This window comes from Nyctereutes procyonoides, unplaced genomic scaffold (assembly GCF_905146905.1).
Source record: "Nyctereutes procyonoides isolate TBG_1078 unplaced genomic scaffold, NYPRO_anot_genome, whole genome shotgun sequence".
Classification (NCBI taxonomy): domain Eukaryota; kingdom Metazoa; phylum Chordata; class Mammalia; order Carnivora; family Canidae; genus Nyctereutes; species Nyctereutes procyonoides.
Genome location: NW_026575146.1, coordinates 85,053,541 through 85,075,866, shown reverse-complemented (window position 1 = coordinate 85,075,866; position 22,326 = coordinate 85,053,541). Strand labels below are relative to the sequence as shown.

Below are 22,326 nucleotides of genomic sequence, written 5' to 3'. Positions count from 1 at the left end.
CTAAGAACCCACCCTCTAATGTTTATTTAAGTTAAAAAAAAAAAAAAGTTAGAAAAAGGAGTGTTTTTCTGCCAAAACTGGGCAATATACAGTTGGGATGAACTTATCACTGGCTGGGAGTGAGAGCAAGTTCCTGGCTTTGAAGATTTAATGAGCATTAGTCCCCAAATGTTTTTCTCTGTTCTGTGCTGTAGACAGAATTCAGTAAAATAACTATGTTGAGGGGGAGAGCACTGTTACCTGACAAGTATTCCCAGGGTCAGGATTTGTGTCCCCTCTGGTAATCTACAGGCGTACAGTGTGGCCCACTGGATAAGCCCTGTGTTTTTCCTAAGACAAGCAATGTTTTGTTCCTTGTATCATAGATGCCCTGGAACATTGCCTGGACCCCAGGATGACAGAGTGGGAGCGAGGCCGCGAGCGGGATGAGTTTGCTCGGGCAGCTGTACTCTATGTGTCTTCCCATTCCACCCTGTCCTCCAGGTTCACGCATGCCAAGGAGGAGGATGATTCAGATCAAGTGGAAGTCCCTCGAGACCAAGAGGTCTGTCGCCATCAAGTCCCTACCTGATGAATTTTAGAATTAGAGCAAATATTTTCGATGTCTCAGTGGAATGATCACAATAGACACAGCATTATTAGAATAAGAAATGATTTTATGCTTTTAGCTTCCAATGTCAGTTAGCGAAAGCATTGTAGCATAAGAGCTGTTTTGTCCTTTTGGAAAATTGCTTGAAAACTTTTCAGTGGAAGAGCAGTCAGGTCAGTGGTATGACCACTTGATGAAACGAAATAAATGTCTTTTCCCAGAATGATGTCAATGACAAGCAGTCGGCTGTGAAGATGAAGATGTTCGGGAAGCTCACCCGAGACACATTTGAGTGGCACCCTGACAAGCTTCTATGTAAGAGGTTTAATGTCCCTGACCCTTATCCAGAGTAAGTTGGATAAATCTGCCCTTACATCAGTATTCATTCTCCCATATTAAAGCTAACTTTCCCCCTTACCTACTCATATAAATTCCCTGTTTCTAGATGAATTTACTTGTAAATGCATAGAGTTGCAAATTTTACAGATTTAATTTCCATTGATTTGCTACTAAAAAAAAAAAAAAAAAAGGCAAACATCCAGGAAAAAAACTGTATTCCATGTCAGAGATACGAAGCTCAGATATGTCAAGTTACAAAAACGTAATGCTTGACTAATTTGTCACCTTTTTAATGACGCACATATAATTTACATTTAAAATATGACATGCTAATTCTTTATAAATGTCTTACACTTGATTATAAACACTACCAAAAAACTTATGATTGAATCAGAGGTTTTGTCAGAAAATGTAGGTATATTTTTAGCAGTGGAATTTTTCCTTCATAGAAATACATTTTCTTTTTAAGTAGGCTCTGTGCTCAGCATGGAGCCTAACGTGGGGCTTAAACTCACAACCCTGAGATCAAGAACTGAACTGAGATCAAGAGTCGGGTGCTTAACGGACTGAGCCACCTAGGTGCCCTGGAAATACATTTTCAAAATTAAATTCTCCCTCTTACTATGATAGGAAAAACCTCAGGGACCCTGAAGTCAGCCATTCCAAATTCTTAAACTGCCTTGAGAAGCAAAATCACCTTCGGAGACCTTTTAGCAAGTAGCTAGTGGTGAAAAACATGAGATGGAAAGCTTCACAAGAATTAGATTTTAAAATTATATACATGTTTTCTTTTCAACCCACAGTTCAACTTTGGTTGGCTTACCAAGAGTAAAACGTGACAAATACTCAGTCTTCAACTTTCTGACCATCCCAGAGACAGCATCCTTGCCTACAACTCAAGCATCAAATGAGAAAGTACTACAGCACCAAGGTCCTGAAAGTGAGTGGGGCTTCTTCGGGTCCATGTGCTGACTGTGGTCTCAAGCCGTATCCCGTTGGGAAAGTCTTAAGGGTACACAGAATACGTGCTTTCCCTCCATTAAGAGACTTGTTCATATGAATACATTAGCTCATGTGGTAAGAGTCCACATGTATACTGTTAGGGGCTGGTGCTCTGCCTCAGCATCTGCCACATTCTCAACACCTTGCACCGGGCCTGGCCCATAGTAGGTTTGCTGATGTTCTGGAATGAATTAAAGAGCCATAATGGAGAGCTTGCCTTTTGCTTGCTCATTCTGATAATTACGTCCATGTTCTACCTTTCAGAGTCAAGAAAACCATCCAGATGGGATACATCCAAACAAGAAAAGAAAGAAGATTCCCTTAGTGAATTTTTAAGTTTGGCTAGATCAAAAGTTGGTCCACCTAAACAAGAGTCCGGTCCATTAGTAATCAGAGAGGAAGAGCCTGTGACAGAATCACTCTCAAATAAGGTATGTGGAACTTCCACGTTTTCTCTGCCAGGCTGTGGCGTCATAGTCCTTCTCTTTGATGGTGCTTTGTCATCACATCTAGGAGGGGTCTGCAAACTTTCTGTGAAGGGCCGGGTATTAAGTATTTTAGGCTTTGTTACCATATAGTGTCTCTCACAACCACTCAACACTGCTGTGGAATGTGAAAGAAATCACAGGCAATATGAAAAAAAATGGGTACATCCATGTTCCAGTAAAACTTTATTTACAAAGCAGACAGTGGGTTGGATTTGGCCCATAGGCTGTAGTTGCTGGGTTCTTCCACTCAGTATCATACCTCTGAGATTCATCAGTAGTGTATTATCAATAGCTCATTCCTTTTTATTGCTAAATACTATTTTGCTGTGTGGCTACATCACAGTTTGTTGGTCATTTACCCTTTAAGGACGTATGGTTGTTTCCATATGTCCTTTTGGCTTTTGGCTCTCATAAATATAGCTGCTATGAGTGTTCATGTGCAGAATTTTGTGTAAATATAAGTTTTCATTTCTCTGGGGTAAATACCTAATAACGAGATTGCTGGGTAATACAGAAATGTAGATTTAACTTTATAAGAAACTGCCAACTTTATACCAAAGTGCTTGCTTCATGTATTTTGAAACTCTCTTGTTAGGTGCGTACACATTTATTTGTATTGTTTTATCTTTTTGCCGAATTGAACTTTTTATCATTATGTAATATTACTCTATCTCTGGCAATTTGCACAGTATGTATTTTTTCATCTTTTTACTTTTAGCCTATTCGTTTCATTGTATTTAAAGTGTATTTTTGATAAAAAGCATGTCATTGTCCTTGGGTCCTTTTTTTAATAGTACATTTAGATAATATATATGTTTTGCTTTGTGTGTTTTAACCATTAGCATTTAATGTAATTTGTTGATCTAGTTGGATTCAGGTCTACAGTTTTGTTTTCTGTCTGGTCCCACTCCTTTTTTGTTGCTCTCTTTTTCCTTTCCTACCTTCTTTTATATTAGTTGAATAATTATCAGTATGCTATTTTAATTTATCTATTACATTTTTAACTCATTATTTTTTTATTTTATTTTTTTTCTTTTTTTTTTTTAATTTTTATTTATTTATGATAGTCACACAGAGAGAGAGAGAGAGAGGCAGAGACACAGGCAGAGGGAGAAGCAGGCTCCATGTACCGGGAGCCCGATGTGGGATTCGATCCCGGGTCTCCAGGATCGTGCCCTGGGCCAAAGGCAGGCGCCAAACCGCTGCGCCACCCAGGGATCCCAACTCATTATTTTTTTAATGCTTACTTCAAACAGTTAATTTAGAACTGATAACTGTAGCACCCTAAGTGGAATGTGGAATCTTTACTGCTCTCTAGGTCCCTTCACTCTCCCAGCTTTGTGATGTCACCTATATTACGTGCAAACACACTGAAAACCTCATGAGACAGGGTTGTAATTTTTGCTTTCAGTTGTTAGCCGTGTTTAAAGAACTGATGAGCTGATAGTCCGTTTTATTTACTTGGATATTTACCGTTGCTGTTGCTCTTTCTTCCTTCCTAAAGAGCTGGCTTTCCTTCCTATCATTTCTTCTGTCTGAGGACCTCCCTGTATATAGCATTTTTTTTTAGAGCAGTTCCAACCACTGGTTTTCTTAATTTTCCTTCATCTGAGAATGTCCATGTTTTATCTTCATTCCTGAAAGGATGTCTTTGCTGGATATAGAATGATGGGTCAACAGGTCTTTCCTTTTAGCCCTTTAAAGAATGTTGTGCCACTTCCCTCTGGACTTCCTGATTGCTGATAAGAAATCTAGTTATTCAACTTGTCCTTCCTCAGGATGACATGACTTTTCTTCTGGCTACTCTCAAGATTTTTATTTGTCTTTGGTTTTTTGCTGTTTGATTATGATGTGTCTGAGCGTGGATTTCTTTGAGATTCTTTTGTTTGGGGTTTGCTGAGCCTCCTGAATCTTGTCCTTCACCAAATCTGGGACATTTTTAGCCATTATTTTTTCAAATAGTTTTTTCTCCTCCACCTCTCACACCTCTCCTGGGACTCTGGTGACATAAATTTTAGATCTTTCAATATTGCCCCATAATTCAATTCTCTTTTCAATCCTTTTTTTCTCTCTGTTCAACTCAGCTTCTATTGATCAGTCATCAAGTTCACGTACCCTTTCTTCTGTCATTTCTATTCTATCAATCCCATCCAGTGAATTTCTTGTTTTGGTTACTGAATTTTTCATTTCTAAAATTCTCATTTGGTTTGTCTTTATGTCTTTTATTTCTTTGCTGAGATTTCTTTCTTTGCTGAGATCTTTTTATCTTTCCACCTGTTTTTTTTTTTAATTTTTTTTATTTATTTATGATAGTCAGAGAGAGAGAGAGGCAGAGACATAGGCAGAGGGAGAAGCAGGCTCCACGCACTGGGAGCCCGACGTGGGATTCGATCCCGGGTCTCCAGGATTGCGCCCTGGGCCAAAGGCAGGCGCCAAACCACTGCGCCACCCAGGGATCCCCTGTTTTTTTGTTTTTTGTTTTTTAAGATTTTTTATTTTATTTAATCATGAGAGACACAGAGAAAGAGAGAGAGAGAGAGAGAGGCACAGGCACAGGCAGAGGGAATAGCAAGCCCCATGCAGGGAGCCTGATGTGGGACTCAATCCCGGGTCTCCAGGATCACACCCTGAGCTGAAGGCGGCACTAAACCGCTGAGCCACTGGGGCTGCCCCTTTCCACCTGTTTAACCTTATTCTTGGACCGTAGCTGTAATAGCTGCTTCAAAATCTGCCATACAATTCTTTTTTTTTTTAATTTTGCCATATAATTCTAACATTTTTGTCATTTTAAGTTTAGAGTCTATTGATTGTTGTTTGCAAGTTGAGGTTTTCCCAGTTGGTTATAACCAAGTGGTTTTGCATTATATCCAAGACATTTTGATATTTTGGACATTATGTTATGAAACTTTTTTTTTTTTAAGATTTTATTTATTTGTTCATGAGAGACACAGAGAGAGAGAGAGAGGCAGAGACATAGGCAGAGAGAGAAGCAGGCTCCATGCAGGGAGCCCGATGTGGGGGACTCAATCCCGGGACTCCAGGATCACACCCTGGGCTTAAGGCAGACGCTCAACCGCTGACCCACCCAGGCGTCCCTATGTTATGAACTTTAAGTCTTGTTTGAATTCTAGGGAGAATAGCGAAAGTTTGTTTTGTTTTGTTTTGGCAGATGGTTGACCTAATTAGGTTTAGGCTATATGTTCCAAGCCATCTGGGTTCAAATGTCATTGCAGTTTTCAGAGTCTTTATAGTACTATTCAAATCTTTCCTGCATGTGTACTTCCCAGCAGCTGATCTGGGACCTGGCTGGTAGTTAATCCCCTAGTTCTGTTATCAAAACCTTTGGTTTGCTGTTTAGAGTCAGATTTACACTTGCATGGCTCAGAGGTGAGCCAGAAGCTCACAGACATTCCATAGGATTACTCTTGAGCTCCTTTTCGTGATCTTCTTGACTCTGTCTGACTTTTAGGCTGCCCCTCACACCCTCCAGTCAGAAGGCTGGGACTTAGTTTCCCTGCTCTGGGTTGTACTTCCTCTGACTTTATCTGTGGCTGGATATTATTTACTTTATCAAGTGGCAAGAGGGCAAGAAGAGGGAAAAAGCAGTGGGATTTGCTTCAGATTGTTGAGACCACAGCTGCTCCGGTCAGAGAAAAAGGTTCCTTTCCTTCAAAGCCTGGCAGCTGCTGCCACCACCTGTGCCACCATGGATTTGGAACCTCCCCATGGGGTTTCTACTGTTATTTTTAAGACAGCATAAAACCTTACTCAGAGATTCTGGCTTTGCAATGTGGTCATTGGATTAGAAAGACTTTTAGATTGTCTCAGAAATCATGTTGAGATAGTATTTAGATAATTTTGCCCAGAAAAAGTCTTAGTTCTTTCTTGCTTTTTCACTTCTTATCCAGGTGACCTTAGGAATCTCACTTCTAGTCTCTGGGCTATTTAATTTCCTTCCTTGAAAACTTTTTCTGAGTCAGCACAATGTTAATGGCCTGAACTGTCTATAAACACGAGTATCAGCCAGCTGCCATTCAGTTATGGCCTGTGCACATGACATTGGTATCTGTGGTTTGTCATAAAGACATCAGATTTGTGAGTTTTCTAGAAGATGTTTGAGTTTGCCGTGATTTTCTGTGCTTCACTGTCAGCCTCTTTCTCCTGACTTCATGTATACCTTTGAATAATTTTGAAACAGTGTCAGAAGTTTAAATGTAATTTAGATAATTTTGTCTCTGAGCCACTTGAGCATAAGTTGCCAACCAGTATGCCTGGCTCTCCTGTGTTTCCTTCAAGGAAGGGCGTTTCCCTATATAGCTGCAGTACATCCATCAGGATCTGGAAATCAGCATTGATGCATTACTGGCGTGTCTAATCCTTGGACCCATTCAATAATGGGTTGTCCTAATAATGTCCTTTATGGCAGGAAATGCAGCTCAGGGTCACTTGTGACCACTTAGTGGTCACGCCCCTTTAGTCTTGTTTAGTCTGGTACAATTCCTCAGTCTTCCGGGATCTTGATACTTGAAGATTATAAGCCAGTATTTTGTAGAGTGTCCTTAGTTTGGGCCTGTCTGATGTTTCCTTAGGACTAGATTCAGGTTGTGCCCTTTCAGCAGGAGCACCTCAGAAGGGCTCCGGCTGGGCTCTCACTTTATCCTGTCAGGTGGTGCATGGTGTCAACTTGTCCCATTGCTGGTATTCACTTTGGTCACTTGAGTAACGAAGTATCTGCCAGTCTTCTCCATTGTAAAGTTAGTTTTTTCCCCTCTGTAATTAGTAAGCACTTTTATTTACTGATTTATTCTGAATTTTTACTTTATTATTATTTTTAAAAAGATTTTATTTACTTGAGAGAACACATGAGAGAAAGAACATAAGAGAAAACATGAGTTACGGAGAGAAGCAGAAGGAGAGGAAGAAATGGGCTCCCTACTGAGCAGGGACCCCCACCCAGGACCCTGGGATCATGACCTGAGCTGCAGGCAAATGCTTAACCAACTGAGCCACCCAGGCATCCCAAATTTGTACTTAATTATTTTTAATAAGTATAAAGGAGCTCTGAAATATATAAGCATCCTGTCTTCATCAAACTGTGGACTCACAGTTTCCTATTCTCTTTAAAGGCTAAATCAGTACTACCATTATTTATTTAATGCTCTGTCTTAGTTGGCTGGTTGGAGCACCTTCAGGTTGGCTTCTGTGTTTTTCATGTGTCCCTCTTACTCTGTGACCATGTCTTGGTGGTCTGGGCACAATGATTTCTGGGCTCATCTTTGTGTTTCTCAGCCCCAGCTTTGGAATCAATCCTTTCTCCAAGGTGCCCTGGTTATTTTTAGTTGGGAATGGTATACTTTTCTTCTTTAATTTTTTTCTATGAAGAGTTGACTTTAAAACTACAGATGTCATGTCTTGCACTCTTTTCCTCAGTGTGGGTATTTGTACTCTGCTCCAGAAACTGGAGGTGATATGGTAGGGGAGTGACTCTGCTGCGAGTGAGGAGAACTTTGTGGTAGAGTCCATACCCACCCCTTGGCAGACATTTGCACTGTTGAGTGCATCCTCGTGTCTCTGGCCGGGTTCTTCAGTTGAACGGTGGAAGGACAGAAGTGGATCCTGATCTAGGCCAGTCTTGGCGCTCTCTCATCACTGCTGTTTGCACTTAGCACATTAGATTACCCCACACCCATCTGGGGAGAAGCTCTTGGCCAGGAAGGAGTCGTGTCTTCTTCATGCCTTTGCTCCCTGTGTATGTAATTGAGTTTGTACAAAGTTACTGCTTGTTTGTTTGGCTAATCTGATTGTCCGTAGCTGGGCTTTTTGTACCAATGGCAACGTGTAATTGCAAAGGGAAGTTCCGTGACGATGGTATCCATGTGCTCCCGGCTCTCTCCCCACCATGTGGAGGGCTAGTTTTCTCTTCAGCATTTTATCTGAGTAGAGTGCCTTCATTAACCTCTAATCTTGGACCTCTGAAGGCTCCATAGACTCCTGTAAACAGGACAGAGGCCCTGTGCTAGTTCCTACTGCAGAGGTCCTGTGCTAGGACCTACTTGCTAGGTCCTTTGCAAGTCTGATGAAAGACCTGTCTCTAGGAGAGGCTTCAGCTGCTTCTACCAGTGGGCTTGTTCTGCAGTTGGTGAATCAGAAACCTCACAAAAATAAATGTCATGTGAGCCGTCATTGTGTAGTTAGGCAGTACGTGGGTGTGGAACGATGTCCCTGACCGTAGGTGTGTATGTCTAGACAGTCTGACTCCCCTCACCTTTGCTTCTTCATTCCTGACTCTTATTTCATTGTTAATGCAGAATATAAGCAAAGGCGTGGATTCACAGACTGAAGAAGGGAGCCGCCCATCCATGGACTTATTTAAAGCCATCTTTGCCAGCTCTTCTGATGAGAAGTCCTCATCCTCCGAGGATGAGCAAGGTGACAGCGAGGATGATCAGGCGGGTCCTGGGGAGGCTGACTTCAAAAGCTCCCAAGAGACTAACTCAGTGGAGACACCATCTGTGGCACACGGTACATGGATACTTTAGATTTGGGGATCCAAAGAAGAAAATGAAGATGTCTCTAGAGAAGCTGCTGCTTTGTTTCGTGTGCAGTTGTAAACCAGGACAATTAGCAAGCAATGACGTTTTAATCTTTTACATTTTTATTTTTTTTTCTTTTACATTTTTAATTGTGATATCAGATATAATTTCCAATGTATTTTCAGGATAGCTATGTTTGAGAATACTGATTTTCCTATGAATCCTAGTTGAGAAGAATTTAAAACTAGTAAAATTTGTATTTAAAAAATAGCTTTTTTTGTTCTTTTTTTGACCTGGTTGATGATGAGGTGCTGGGATTATTGGCAAATTTGGTCCCGAGGTATACAGGGCTCTTCCCCGAGCCCAGAGTTTTGCCATGGAAAAGGAGGCCATTTGGCACTTGCAAGGGTAGGAGACTTTACAGATGGTTGAGTGGGCAGACAGAATTTTCTATCTCAGTCTTTGGGTGGTCTGTTTGCCCCTGTGAGTCTGTGGTAGACTTGAGTATAATTTATAATGCCTTTAACCAAAAAGTTACATTGAAATATAGAAAACAGTTTATTCTTAGGTGATTTGCAAATGCCTATTTCATATTTCTATGGGGAAAAAAACTTCCCAACTTATTTTTTATTTCAGTGATACATACTTGAATTTTAAAAGTTTAAAAATATAGAAATGTAAAAAGCTTAAATCCCTTGGCATCTCACTTCCCCGAGATGAACATCATTGATACTTTGATCCATACTTTTTGTGTTCTTCTTTCCACTATCTGAAAACATAGTCCTCTGTTTAAAAAAATGAGATTATTAATATCACCATGATAATTTGTTTATATTCAGTCCCCCCCCTTTTTTAGCTTTCAGTTCCCTCTCTTTTTTTTAAACTTTTCCCTCTCATTGATAATTTATTTTGAGTAAAATTAAACTTTATGAGCTGGGACATAGTCTTAGATCCCTGTTTGTAAGTTTTATTCTTCTCAGAGGACATCTTTCCTTGAGGACATCTTTTAACCCTTCAGGTCTCAGTGGGGTGATGCGGAGTGTGTGCTCTACACACCCCTGTGTCACAGCCACTGGTGCACTTGGCTGCAGGTGCCTGTGTTGACAGGACATTGCTCAGATGTCCACGAGTTTGGAGGTCAGCTTCGCATGCTCACTGCTGTGTCCTCAGTGCCCGGCGTGAGCTAGTTAAAGTGGTGAAGAAAAGCACACATTATCTGGTGGCATTATCTGGTGGTATTAATTGAAGAATCAAACACATTAATATTAGTATAATATTAATTACTATTAATATAAATAGACAAAATTAATACCCTGGTGTTTTTCAGCTAGCGAGCCGGCACTCCAGGAGCCTGCACCTTCCTTCCCTATCCAGAAGCTGCAGATAGATGAAAGAGAAGCATTTGGCCCACGGCTGCCGCCTGTCTTCTGCCCCAGTGAGTCAAGAGCTCCTTGGTTCTCCTGTTTGCATTGGCACCAGCGTCTCCCTTGAACTGTGACAACTCTAACCATGTTTTCACCTCTACCCATAATCCAACACAAGGCCAACCTCATACATACAGTTGACCCTTGAGCAAGGCAGTGTTTAGGGGCCCCAACACTATGCACAGTCAAAAATCTGCATATAACTTGACTCCCCCCCAAAAAAAACTTTACTAATAGCCTACAGTGGACCTGAAGCCTTACCAATCACATAAACAATTAGCACTTTTCATATGTTCTATGTATTATATACTGTATTCTTAAAGTAAGCTAGAGAAAAGCAAATGTTATTAAGAAAATCGTAAGGGAGAGAAAATACCTGCACAGTACTGTACTCATCGAAAAAAATCCACACGTAGTGGCTTTGCGCAGTTTAAACTCGTGTTGTTGAGGGTCAACTGTATACACATTTGTTCCTGGTGTATTTGTTCTCAGCCACATTTGAATCCCATCACTTCCACCTAAACGATAGTTCTTGCTTTATAGCCTCAGAGACCTTTCAGCTTTTTTTCTTTCTAGCATCTCAAATGTTGTCACTTCAAGAAATAAAAAAAGTAAAAATAGGGGCACCTGGGTGGCTCAGTCAGTTAAGCGTCTGCTTTCAGCTCAGGTCGTGATCCTGGGGTCCTGGGATCAAGCCCCACGTTGGGCTCCTTGCTCAGTGGGGAGTCTGCTTCTTCCTCTCCTCCCCACTCTGGTCTCTGTCGCTTTCTCTCAAATAAATAAAGTCTTTAAAAAAGAGAGAGAAATTACAAATCTAGGACACAAAGATGGGTGAGGAATTATAGGGAGAAGCATATTGGGAGACTTTTTTTTATACTTTGGCTCATGTAGTGAATAAAGTAAAAGTAATTCTTTCAGGAGTAAACACGGTTCATTCTCCTTTCCCAATATCAATCAACAACGTCTGAAGTGGACATATTGTTAAAATGTTTAGACTGGCTTATTATCTCCTTGAAGGCTAGGTTGGCAAACATCTGATAACCTGGCCTAGGTATATAAGTGATGTAATTCTATTATCTACTTTATATAGCACCTGCATATTAAATATTGGTTTGGTTAATGAAGCCAGCCTTCAAAGAGATGATAAAAAAGTATAAGGCTTTAAAAATGGCAGGGAGTATATTTCCTATTTGCTTTGGTTCAGATCTTCAGCTTAAAATAAGCGTATCATTATCTAAAAGTTGTTGGTTATTAGTTGCATAAGTTATTTATGCCCATTTCCCAGACCATCCTCAATGGCCTTGTAATAGTTAACAATTTAATTTTGTCTATGGATTATTGAGGGAAAATGTTTTTTTAAAAAACAAGCATTAAAAAAAAAGTTTGGGAGGTCAGATTTTTAAAATATCTGACTAGATGGGACTGGAGAGTTATAAGCACCTGTTACCTGGGTTTGGAAAATATTCGTGCTTCTGAAATACCTTTTCTGTAGGTGGAAGAAATTGATTTAATGATCTACATTGCTTCTGCCGTTGTTAATTTTTGCTGATTGGTTACCTGGAAATTAATGCCCTGTGAAAACATTTTGGTCAAGGTTTGGAGGTTGAGAATTTAGGCCTCTGCCCCTTGTTTGGTCTTTTTTTTTTTTTTAAGATTTTATTTATTCATTCATGAGAGACATAGAGAGAGAGGCAGAGGTAAAAGGCAGAGGGAGAAGCAGGCTCCTTGTGGGGAGCCTGATGTGGGACTCGATCCCAGGACCCTGAGATCACAACCTGAGCCAAAGGCAGACGCTCAACCACTGAGCCACCAGCCAGGTATCCCTTGTTTGGTCATTTTTAGTGACTATGTACATTATGTTTTTTGTTTTTTGTTTTTTTTAAGATTTTATTTATTTTACTCATGAGAGACTGAGAGAGAGGGAGAGAGGCAGGGAGCCCGATGCGGGACTTGATCTCAGGTCTCCAGGATCACGCCCTGGGCTGAAAGTGGCACTAAACCGCTGAGCCACCGGAGCTGCCCAACATTATGTTTTTTTGATGCTAGTTTTCTAGCTTATAAGGCAAATGCAAATATAATGTGCTTTCATTAAGAGAGGATGATGTGAGAAGGGCTGACATTTATTAGCCAGATTCTAGGCTGTGGGATTCATGTGCATGGTTCCATCCAATCCCCTATGTCCCTGAGGGAACAGAGTCTTACTATCTGTATTTGTAGTTGGGGAGACTGAGGCTTGGAAAAGGTGAACAATGAACAGAAGATCATGGAGCCGCCACTGGTGACTGAGGGGAAGTTCAGCCTCTGGTCTGTCTTTAACAAGGATGTTAAATTATAAAAAGCTTGTGCAATCTGGTCCACCTTTATCTTCATCTGACTCATCGAGCAGATAAGGCTGTGGCCAGATACTGGTTGGATCACACAGGTCTTGCGAGGTTTCTGGCAATTTCTAAATATAGAGTGACCAGGTGACATGCTAATCCGTGTGTTTATCAGGGAGGCAGGGCAGGAGTTCCGCCTGAATGTTAAACATTCCATCTACAACACGTTCCCAGTTCAACAATTTAGTCTTTATTTTCCCCAGTAGTTCACGTGTTTGTTACATTTGTGTTTCAGATGTTCGTCAGAAACTTGAGGCGCCTCAAAAGGAGAAACATAAAAAGAACAAAGACAAACACAAGACCAAAAAAGAGCACAGACGGAGGAAAGAGAAGGTGAGTTCCTTCTGGGTGTCTTGGGACAGGAGGCAGGCTCAGGTATCCCCGCTTCTGTCGAGCAGAAAAGCCCCGCCCCCTGCCAGGTGTGATCCCAGGTGTGAAGCCAGTCACAGAGACACGGTCTGGTGCCAGGATGGGGGCACGTGGGCCTCTCCGTACCTTGGCAGAAATGTTGACAGTCACGTACACCTTCGATTTTCTTGGTTTTTCTTTGGGGCAGAATATTTTAATTACTCAGTTGGACCTAAAACAATTTTTATTTGTGAACATTAAGAAGTAGGAAAAAAGAACATTTAAATGCTCTAGAGTAATGGTCAAATATTAAATAATAAAATAGATTAATTGTTATTCAATATTGAATGAAGATATTATTTTGAACATTGTTTTTCAACAACTTCGTCATCACTGCAAGCAGAGATTTGGGTCCATAGCTTGCTATTTGAGGTGCAGGAAATCCCACGTCCTTGTGTTTTCAGTGATGGCACAGGCTTCCGATTTGGTTAATGTTGGTGTTGGGTCTCAGAGTGGTCTGGGTGGTAGCAGAGTTGATGACAAACAGTTCTGTGATTGGCTTCCTGAGAGAAAGGATTCCTGAGCGTGGAAGATGATGAAAGTCCTCTTGTGGTGACAGGTTAAAAACAGGTGCTGCCGGGTTCAGAAACCAGATTCATTTGCTTCTTACCAGTGCATCTGCTCTTTTCTGACCTTCTGCTGGTTTCTCTTTTGTGCTTTTCCATCGTGCTTGCCATCCTGGTCGATAGTTTATTATCATGTGCACCTAATGACATGGACCAGTGAGTTTCATGGGAGGTGCAGCAGTCACCTTGGATAAGATGGGGGCTAAGTGGCGAAAGGCGTCCTCCTGCATCAGCCTGGTTCTGCTGCGTCTGCCCTAGAGGACTGGTTCTGAGGGGGTGTGCGGTGCAGAGTGCACACAGCTGTGTGTCCCGATCTGTCCCATGGGAGGCTTACTCCGAATGAGGAGGGTTTTTTTTGTTTTTTAACAATTCCAGCAAGCACATGCCTCCTTAGCTTGTCATCGCTCGAATCAGGGGGAGAAACATCCATTTGTCATCCCTGCCCCACTCTTCTTTTTCAGAAAAAGAAACACCGGAAGCACAAACACAAAGGCAGGCAAAAGAATAAAAAATCAGAGAAGAGTAGTAGTTCTGAGAGTTCAGACAGCAGTGACAGCCAGAGTGACGAAGAAGGGCCTGCAGACCTGTCACCCCAGGAACTGCTGAGAAGGTAGGCAATGGGGGACAGGGGTTTTCAGACACTTTCCAAACGCTGGTTGGAATATTGATGTCTTTGCTGAGAGGCAAATGTCAGAAATGATCAATTTGTGTATTGGCTAGGCCTTTTAGAAGTTCATTTTTTTACTTAGACAAGAAATATGTGAGTATATTATTACTGTGAAAATTTGAACCTTACAGATAAAGCTTCACGGTCCTTGCCCAGTTCCCCAAACCTCTCTCTCCAGCAACCCCTGCCATCAGCTTCATGTGTAACTTTCAAAACTCTTTTGTTCAGTCTTTCTCTCTTTCTCTGACGCACACACATTTTGTTGCTGCAGACTTTTAAAATAAATATTTTATGTAGCATAAATCTATAGAGTATGAACATGTAGAATGAATAACTGCTGCCAGAGTATTTTGTATCCATTTAAAACATGAAAGCACCGGGATCCCTGGGTGGCGCAGCAGTTTGGCGCCTGCCTTTGGCCCAGGGCGTGATCCTGGAGACCCGGGATCGAATCCCACGTCGGGCTCCTGGTGCATAGAGCCTTCTCCCTCTGCCTATGTCTCTGCCCTCTCTCTCTCTCTCTCTCTCTCTCTCTCTCTCTCTCTCTGTGTGTGTGTGTGTGTGACTATCATAAATTAAAAAAAAAAAAAAGTAAAATAAAAAAAAAAACATGAAAGCACCTTGTTATTCCATCAGTTACAAACGGTTCAGAAATGTTTGCCGGCAGGATGGGTGAAGCATGGCATCTCACTTGAATCTGTATTTCTTGGACTGGTAATGAGGTGGAGTGGCCTGTGCTGTGAGAGGCTGGAGGACAGCCTTGCCCGGGGCTCTCTTGTGAGTGGTTTGCTCACATTCTCTGCACAGTGTTCTGTTTTCTGTTACATTGTCTGTTTTTCTTGTCTCAGTCAAGGTACTATTTTACTGATTTTTTAGGAATTAAAAAATAATAATTCTGGATATTAATCCTTCTGTTTTAGTGTTTTACCGCTCATGTGGCTTTTAACTATCTTCGTTGCACAGAAGCTCTAATTTTTGGTGCCCTCCATTTTACCAGTTTGGCGGGGGGAGTATGTTTTGTATTTTTGTCTCCTACAGGCCTTCCCTAACCCAAGATTTTATATATGTATATGGGCTATTCTCATGCCTTCATAGTTTTGTTTAATCTATTTGGATTTTTTGGTTTTGTTTTTGTGAACAGAGTAAGCACCTAGCTTACTTTTCTCCAAATGACTAGCTAGTTGTACTCATCAAGGGAGTGAGCTAGTGCTGACAAAGAACCCCCACATCCCAGTGGCATGGAGGGTGGGGGGTGCCCGGCCAGCTCTGTTGGTTGAGTGTGCAGCTCTTGATCTCAGGGTTGTGAGTTCGAGTCCTGCATTGGGTATAAAGCTTACTTAAAATAAATATTAAATAATTAAAAAAAAAACACCAAGTAAGTTTCCCAGGACACCAGTTTGTTCCACTTGAGTGCATGGCCCTCATAGGAGGGGGAGGGTGGGAGTGGAGCGCGAGGGGTCATCGTGGTTCTGCCTAGATATCACAGTCCTCGCAGCTGCACAGCCTGGCTACCGTGGGGCCGGGGAAGAGGAAGTCCAGCCACAGGCTCAGGATGAAGGGGGAGAGGCACAGGTGTGCTCTGGCCACGTCAGCCCTGCACACGGCTCATGGAGGGAAGAGTAGCTTGGTCATGTACCGAGTCCCCATATGGGCCGGCTCCTCCAGTCTCTCCTCTGGTTTCCTAGCCATTTGGTATTGTTCTGTCCACACTGTTTTAATGACTCTGGCCTTGTAAGCAAACATATCTTGCTGTCTGGAAATACAAGTGCCACCCCCTCATTCTTTTCCATTTAGTTCTTCAGAATGGACGATACATTCACATGATTCAAAAGTACAAAGATGAGCATTTCAGTTTCATTACGAGCCTCCTGAAGTGGCTGTACCCACTCCTGTTTCCCCGTCCTCCGGCACGCCAGCGTGATGGGGGCCAGGGGCTGTGGGGCACCCTGGGCATGGCTCATTTCATCCTCATGCACCCCTGTGAGGCCCACACCTGGGGCCCCTTATCTCGTAGGTGGGACAGCCAGGCCTAGGGAACCTCGCCCACACCTGAGGCCCTCACCCTTGAGCATTTGGGGCTATCTGATGAATCATTCCTGCAGGGGAAGCCCCTCAGCACCCGCCACCTCCACCCCTTTCCCCCGAGACACTGGTCTATGTCCTGTGTCTGTCAGTTTGTCTTATTCTAGAATTACACAGACATAGATTGACCCACGGTTTAGTATGTGCTGTAGTGCACACACATACATACATGTGCACAGGCCAGAAGCTTCCCCTGATGCATTCTTACTGCCCAACAAGGGATACACCAGCACCTGCAGCTGCTTGTGTCTCCTCCACTTAGCTTGCCCACCCCCATTCCCCAAGGTACCCCTCTGGCTGGCCTCTGTCACCACTCTCTAGCGCTTGGACTTTACTTAAAGGAACCTGTAATGTGACTCTTAGATCAACTTGTGAGAACCCCCCTCCCCTTATTCCTGCAGCAGCAGCTGGCTTGTCCTCATTGCCATGGGGTGTCCCTTTATGGGATCACACCAGAGTATTCATCTCTTCTGCTGTTGGGGACATCTGGTTTCACTTTGGGGCTGTTGAGCAAGGATCTAGAGCCAGTATGGCCTAGATCCTGCTCAATGAATGCCCCTGTGTACACTGAAGCTGGGATTTAAGACTGCCAGCTCGGGAGTTCTTGGCCCTGGAGCAGATTTATTTTTTTTTTCAACTCTCTCCCAGAGGTCTTACATGAGACAGATGAGTGGAACCAGGATTAGAACTTGTTTTATAAACAGGTCCTAATAGGAGATGTGGGGTGTGAGTCTTCCCATGTGTTTTGGGAGCAACAGAAAAGCATTTTTAAAAGGCAAATTAAATGATGCTTTCGTGGTTTGTGGTCATCCTTTGTGTCTTGTGGGTACCCGTGTGCCCCTGTGACTCGGGGAGGTCTGGCATGCTCGGCCCCCACGGAGCTGTCTCGCTTTCAGTTCTTACCTAATGGTCCTTCCCTCTCCTTTATGTCCTTTTCCAGACTGAAAAGCCTCCCACTAAGGAGGCAGTAATTGAATTCTGCGCTGATGTGTCCCGGACCAGATCTCCTCCATGATGGAAGCTCATCGATTGCTCTGTTAATACATTGTACAGATTGTATTTATATGTAAATTCATGCTGTAAAATAATTTTTAAAACCTTGACATTTCAAAGGCTGCCTTGGAATTTTAACTTCAGTTGGTGTCAGAGGAAATAATTCAGACTGTACAGTTTAATTAAAAATGGAATTTTTCTATTTTCTTCTTGCTTTTTTATTTCCTGAAACTTTTACAAAGAAATTTAAAGTGAAGGGTTTTCCCTGGTTTTGCCCGTGAAGAAAGCCTCGTCCAGATAAGGGCAGTTGGACTTAATTCAGGACCTGTAAGAGAGACGGAATGGGCACGTGGCTGCGGCGTCTGGTGGTTGATGGTGGGGCCAGGAGCGTGGCGGGGGGCCTCAGCCTCTCGGGGTGGATGTCACCAGAGTGTCCTGGACAGTCTGCGAGACCAGGAGCAGGAGCTCCCATGCTGCCTCCTCTGCCCTGATGACACGTCTGAGCAAAGTGCAGGAGTTCAAAGGATCAGAGCGATTGTAAAAGCAAGAAGGAAGAAAGCCGCTTCTCCTTCTACCGCCCAGAGGTGATAATCCTTAGTATTTTGTAATCTCCACCCTGTCATTTCCTATCGGTGGGGCTGCTACCACCCTAGAGGTGACACTTGTTCTCCGTCACTCACCTTGTGACAGCTATTTCCTTCATGCTCTGATACATTAGGTGCTCTACAGCTCTATCTTAATTCACCCAGGGCCCATCCTACTCTGGTGCTGGCAGGACGTGAGGTGGGTCAGGAGCCCCTGCAACCTCCCTGTAGATGCAGCCAGGAGGAGCCGATGGGAGGCCGAGGGGAGGGGGCTGCCGGCGCCACGCGCTTGGTCTCAATCATTCTGTGCCCAGGGCTGGAAGCCCGTTTTTCTGGGCATAAGTGTGCTCGGCGTGGACGGCAGGCGAGGGGACCGGAGTGCCCGGGAGAGCGGGGGACGTGTCATTCCTGGGAAGCGGGCACAAGGCGCAGGTGCAGGCCACAGGGCACAGAGCACAGGTGCAGGGCATAGAGCACAGGGCACAGAGCACACATGTCGGGCGCAGGTCGCAGGCGTAGCTGTAGGGCACAGGTAGGGCGTAGGCCGCCAGTGCAGGGTACAGGCGTGGGCTGCAGACGCAGGGCACAGCGCAGGTGCAGGGCGCAGGTAGGGTGCAGGCCGCAAGCGCAGAGCACAGCACAGGGCTCAGGCCGCTGGCACAGGACACAGGTGCGGAGCGCAGGTGCAGGCCGCAGGCACAGAGCGCAGGTGCAGGGCGTATGCCGCAGGCGCAGAGCGCAGGTGCAGGGCGCAGGCCGCAGGCCGCAGGCGCAGAGCGCAGGTGCAGGGCGTAGGCCGCAGGCGCAGAGCGCAGGTGCAGGCCGCAGGCGCAGGACGCAGGCGCAGGCCGCAGGCACAGAGCGCAGGCGCAGGGCGCAGGTGCAGGGCGCAGGCCGCAGGTGCAGGCCGCAGGCGCAGGGCGTAGGCCGCAGAGCGCAGGTGCAGGGCGCAGAGCGCAGGCACCGAGTGCAGTGCAGGGCGCAGGCAGCAGGTGCAGGGCGCAGGCGCAGAGCCTAGTGCAGGGCGCAGGTCGCAGGGCCGAGGCCTCGGCGCGTGGCGCCACCGTTCGCGGCCGGCCGAGGTGCCGGGGGTCGGCATCCCGCGGGCCAGGCTCCGAGATGGCCTCGCAGCCACCGTGCGCCCCCAGCTGCCCGGAAACCCCGGACGAGGGCGGGAAGGCAAAGGTGCCGCTGCCCCCGGTCAGCTCCGGCGACCTCGAGCAGCCGCCCCACAAACTGCCCTGTGCGGCCCTGGTCAAGGCCTACGGGCGCTTAAAGCTGTCGATGCTGGAGGCACGGCAGGGCCGGCTGCTCGCTCCCGTCGACTCCCTGGAACTCACCCGGGCCTCCCCGCCACCCGAGGAAGAGCCGACGCCCGAGAGGAAGTTCTGGGGCGACCAGGAAACCCTCTCCAAGGTCAGACCAAGGGCGCGAGGACGCAGGCCCCGACCCCGCACGTGGGGAGGGCGCCGAGAGCCGGCCAAGGCAGCCGTGAGGCCCCTGGGAGGACGTGAGGCCCCTGGGAGGACGGGCTGCCTAGGGAGTTCACAGTGGGGGGTCGCCCTAAAACAGCTCCAGAAGCAGCAGAAAACCCAGAATTAAAACAAACAGGGAGGGGCACCTGCGTGGCTCAGCGGTTGAGCATCTGCCTTCGGCCCAGGGTGTGACCCCGGGGTCCTGGGATCGGGTCCTGCATCAGCCTCCCTGCGTGGAGCCTGCTTCTCCTTCTGCCTGTGTCTCTGCCTCTCTTTCGGTGTCTCTCATGGATAAATAAGTAAAATTTTATTTTTATTTATTTATTTTTTTTTTAAATTTTTATTTATTTATGATAGTCACAGAGAGAGAAAGAGAGAGAGGCAGAGACATAGGCAGAGGGAGAAGCAGGCTCCATGCACTAGGAGCCCGACGTGGGATTCGATCCCGGGTCTCCAGGATCGCGCCCTGGGCCAAAGGCAGGCGCCAAACCGCTGCGCCACCCAGGGATCCCAAATAAGTAAAATTTTAAAGAAAAAAAAAAAACTCACCAACATCATCTTGCCTTGTCGGTGATACTTGAGAGAGACGTTGCATCAAACAAAGGCTGGGAGGAGGAAATAACCTGTGAACAGAGAATTCTTGGGGATGAAGAAGGATTTTCCAAATCAGAATCCTCCACGGAGGCTTTAAGATCAGAACAGAGAAGTGAAACAGAAAATGAGAAAACAAGCCCTCTGTGACCCGAAGAACATATACAAAGGAATAATATGCAGGAGAGAGATCATGTGCCAGAGCCATGCAGGAGAGGGGGTCTACACGGAGGAGGTGCTGGAGAGGAAGAGGGGGCACAAGGAGGCAAGATACAGAAGGAAACTGAAGAAAATCGCCCTCGGCTCAGGAAGGCGGTGGTGGTGCCCCCTCGGCAAGAGACAGTTGAGTTTCCGTGCAAGGCTGCAGGCCAGTACAGCCCCCCGTAGTGAAGGCCTGCATTGCAGGGGTGGGGGCAAGGCGTGGCGCACACACTGCAGACGGGAAAGCCTGCGATCAGCTTGGATTACTCGACCTCCTGGCCAGGCCTGAGAACACACCCGGGAGCAGAGCCCACCAGGAGGATTGCCGATTGGCTGTGCGATCTCTAAAAGCAAAGCGTCAGGGATTTTAGTCATATTTATAATGATTTTTTAAAAATATTTTATTATTTATTTATTTTTTTATTTATTTATGAATGAGAGACAGAGAGGCAGAGACACAGGCAGAGGGAGAAGCAGGCTCCATGCAGGGAGCCCGACGTGGGACTCGATCCCGGATCTCCAGGATCATGCCCTGGGCTGAAGGTGGCACCGAACTGCAGAGCCACCGGGGCTGCCCAATGATTTTTAAGTCAAATGAAAGGACAGCACAGAAATTATTTTCTCCATAGAACTTCCCTAAGATTCAGATTCAATAGATATAAAACAATTTTTTTTGAACCAAGGCTCCCTAGCAGCCTTGTCCCCCCACCAGCCTCAGTTCTCTCTACAGAGGCAAGAAACGTTTCTAGTTCTGTAGCCTTACAAAGATAATTAATGCATTTCCCAGCACATACATGTATATCTCCCTTCCTTTTTTTTTTTTTTACGTAAAAGCATACTTTAGACCCCTTATGCACCTAGTTTTAAATTAGTGTATTTTAGAGATTTTTCTATATCATAAAGATACAATATCCTTTTTTTTTTTTTATGGATTGCTCTGTTTTATGGATAGGCTCCCACTGGCTGGCCATCTTCTGATGACTAATCCGTCTCCTGTGGCTGCACATTCAAGTGGCTTAATGATTTTATTTTTGGCCTAAGGTTTTTATGACCCATTAAGATGACAGAAGTTGAGAAGTCCTGTAACTTCTCCCAGAAGGTTTCTGACCTAAGAATTCTCTACCTGGCCAAACTGCTGATCTGCAGCAAAGGCGACAGAAAGACATTTCTTCAGACCTGCAAACACTCAGAACTGATACTTCTTGTTGAGGACAAAGTTACTCAGGGGAGCACTCCAGCAAACAGAAAAAAAAAAAAAATCCAAATGAACTCCTGTAAAACAAAGAGCAGTTTAGAATAAATAGAGGGGACCAGTGACGGAAAACAATACACTCTGGCTAAAGTGTCTTTGTAGCTTAGTGAAGATGTTAACAAATGACCCTTTAAAATGAAGGTGCACAAATGCAAAACTAAGTGTTCCAGATGATTTCATCGAAATCTCTGAGACGGTTTGCTAAAGCACATTCTCAATAGATAATGTTTCATTCCTAGTGTTTATTTAGTGCACACTCACACACGGATGTGCCGCAGTATTTTAAAAATAATTGGCTCAGGGCGCCTGGGTGGCTTAGTTGGTTGGGCGTCTGTCTTGGCTTAGGTCCTGATCCCAGGGTCCTGGGATTGGGCTCCATGTTCAGCCTGGTGTCTGCTCCCTCTCCCTCTGTCCCTCCCCTGCTTGTGCTCTTGCTGGCTCACTCTCTTTTAAATACATAAGTAAAATCTTTTAAAAAAGGTAATAGTTGGCTCAAGAGCACCCCACCCCCCTGACTCTTGCTTTTAAGATGAAGTCCAGAGATCTGACCATGACCTCCCAGGCCATTTTGCATCTGGCTCATCTCCCTGTTGCCCCCCTCCCGTGACCTGTGGACCTCCAAGCGGGCCCACTCCCCCATCCCCCACCTCTACCCCCACCTGGAGGCGCACCTGCTGGCTGTTGGACGGCCTCACCCACCTGCCCTGGCCAGAGAGGCCCCCCACCCCAGGCCCGCTACCGCTTCGGCCTGGGG

The 22,326-nt window shown here is 45.0% G+C and overlaps 2 protein-coding genes across 2 annotated transcripts in view; both read left to right on the top strand.

Moving 5' to 3' along the window:
* GPATCH1 (G-patch domain containing 1) overlaps nucleotides 1-17,615 on the top strand; it is a 43,343-nt gene extending 25,728 nt beyond the window's left edge. Inside the window, exons 12-20 of the mRNA XM_055311697.1 lie at nucleotides 366-544; nucleotides 811-938; nucleotides 1,732-1,868; nucleotides 2,195-2,361; nucleotides 8,727-8,940; nucleotides 10,279-10,386; nucleotides 12,989-13,086; nucleotides 14,189-14,337; nucleotides 17,417-17,615. Of these exons, the coding sequence (XP_055167672.1) occupies nucleotides 366-544; nucleotides 811-938; nucleotides 1,732-1,868; nucleotides 2,195-2,361; nucleotides 8,727-8,940; nucleotides 10,279-10,386; nucleotides 12,989-13,086; nucleotides 14,189-14,337; nucleotides 17,417-17,447 (1,211 nt within the window). The 3' untranslated portion in view covers nucleotides 17,448-17,615. The remainder of the gene's footprint in view (nucleotides 1-365; nucleotides 545-810; nucleotides 939-1,731; nucleotides 1,869-2,194; nucleotides 2,362-8,726; nucleotides 8,941-10,278; nucleotides 10,387-12,988; nucleotides 13,087-14,188; nucleotides 14,338-17,416) is intronic.
* A 1,557-nt stretch (nucleotides 17,616-19,172) lies between these two features.
* Nucleotides 19,173-22,326, top strand: part of WDR88 (WD repeat domain 88) — a 46,259-nt gene continuing 43,105 nt past the window's right edge. Inside the window, exon 1 of the mRNA XM_055310274.1 lies at nucleotides 19,173-19,469. Coding sequence (XP_055166249.1) covers nucleotides 19,173-19,469 — 297 coding nt within the window. The remainder of the gene's footprint in view (nucleotides 19,470-22,326) is intronic.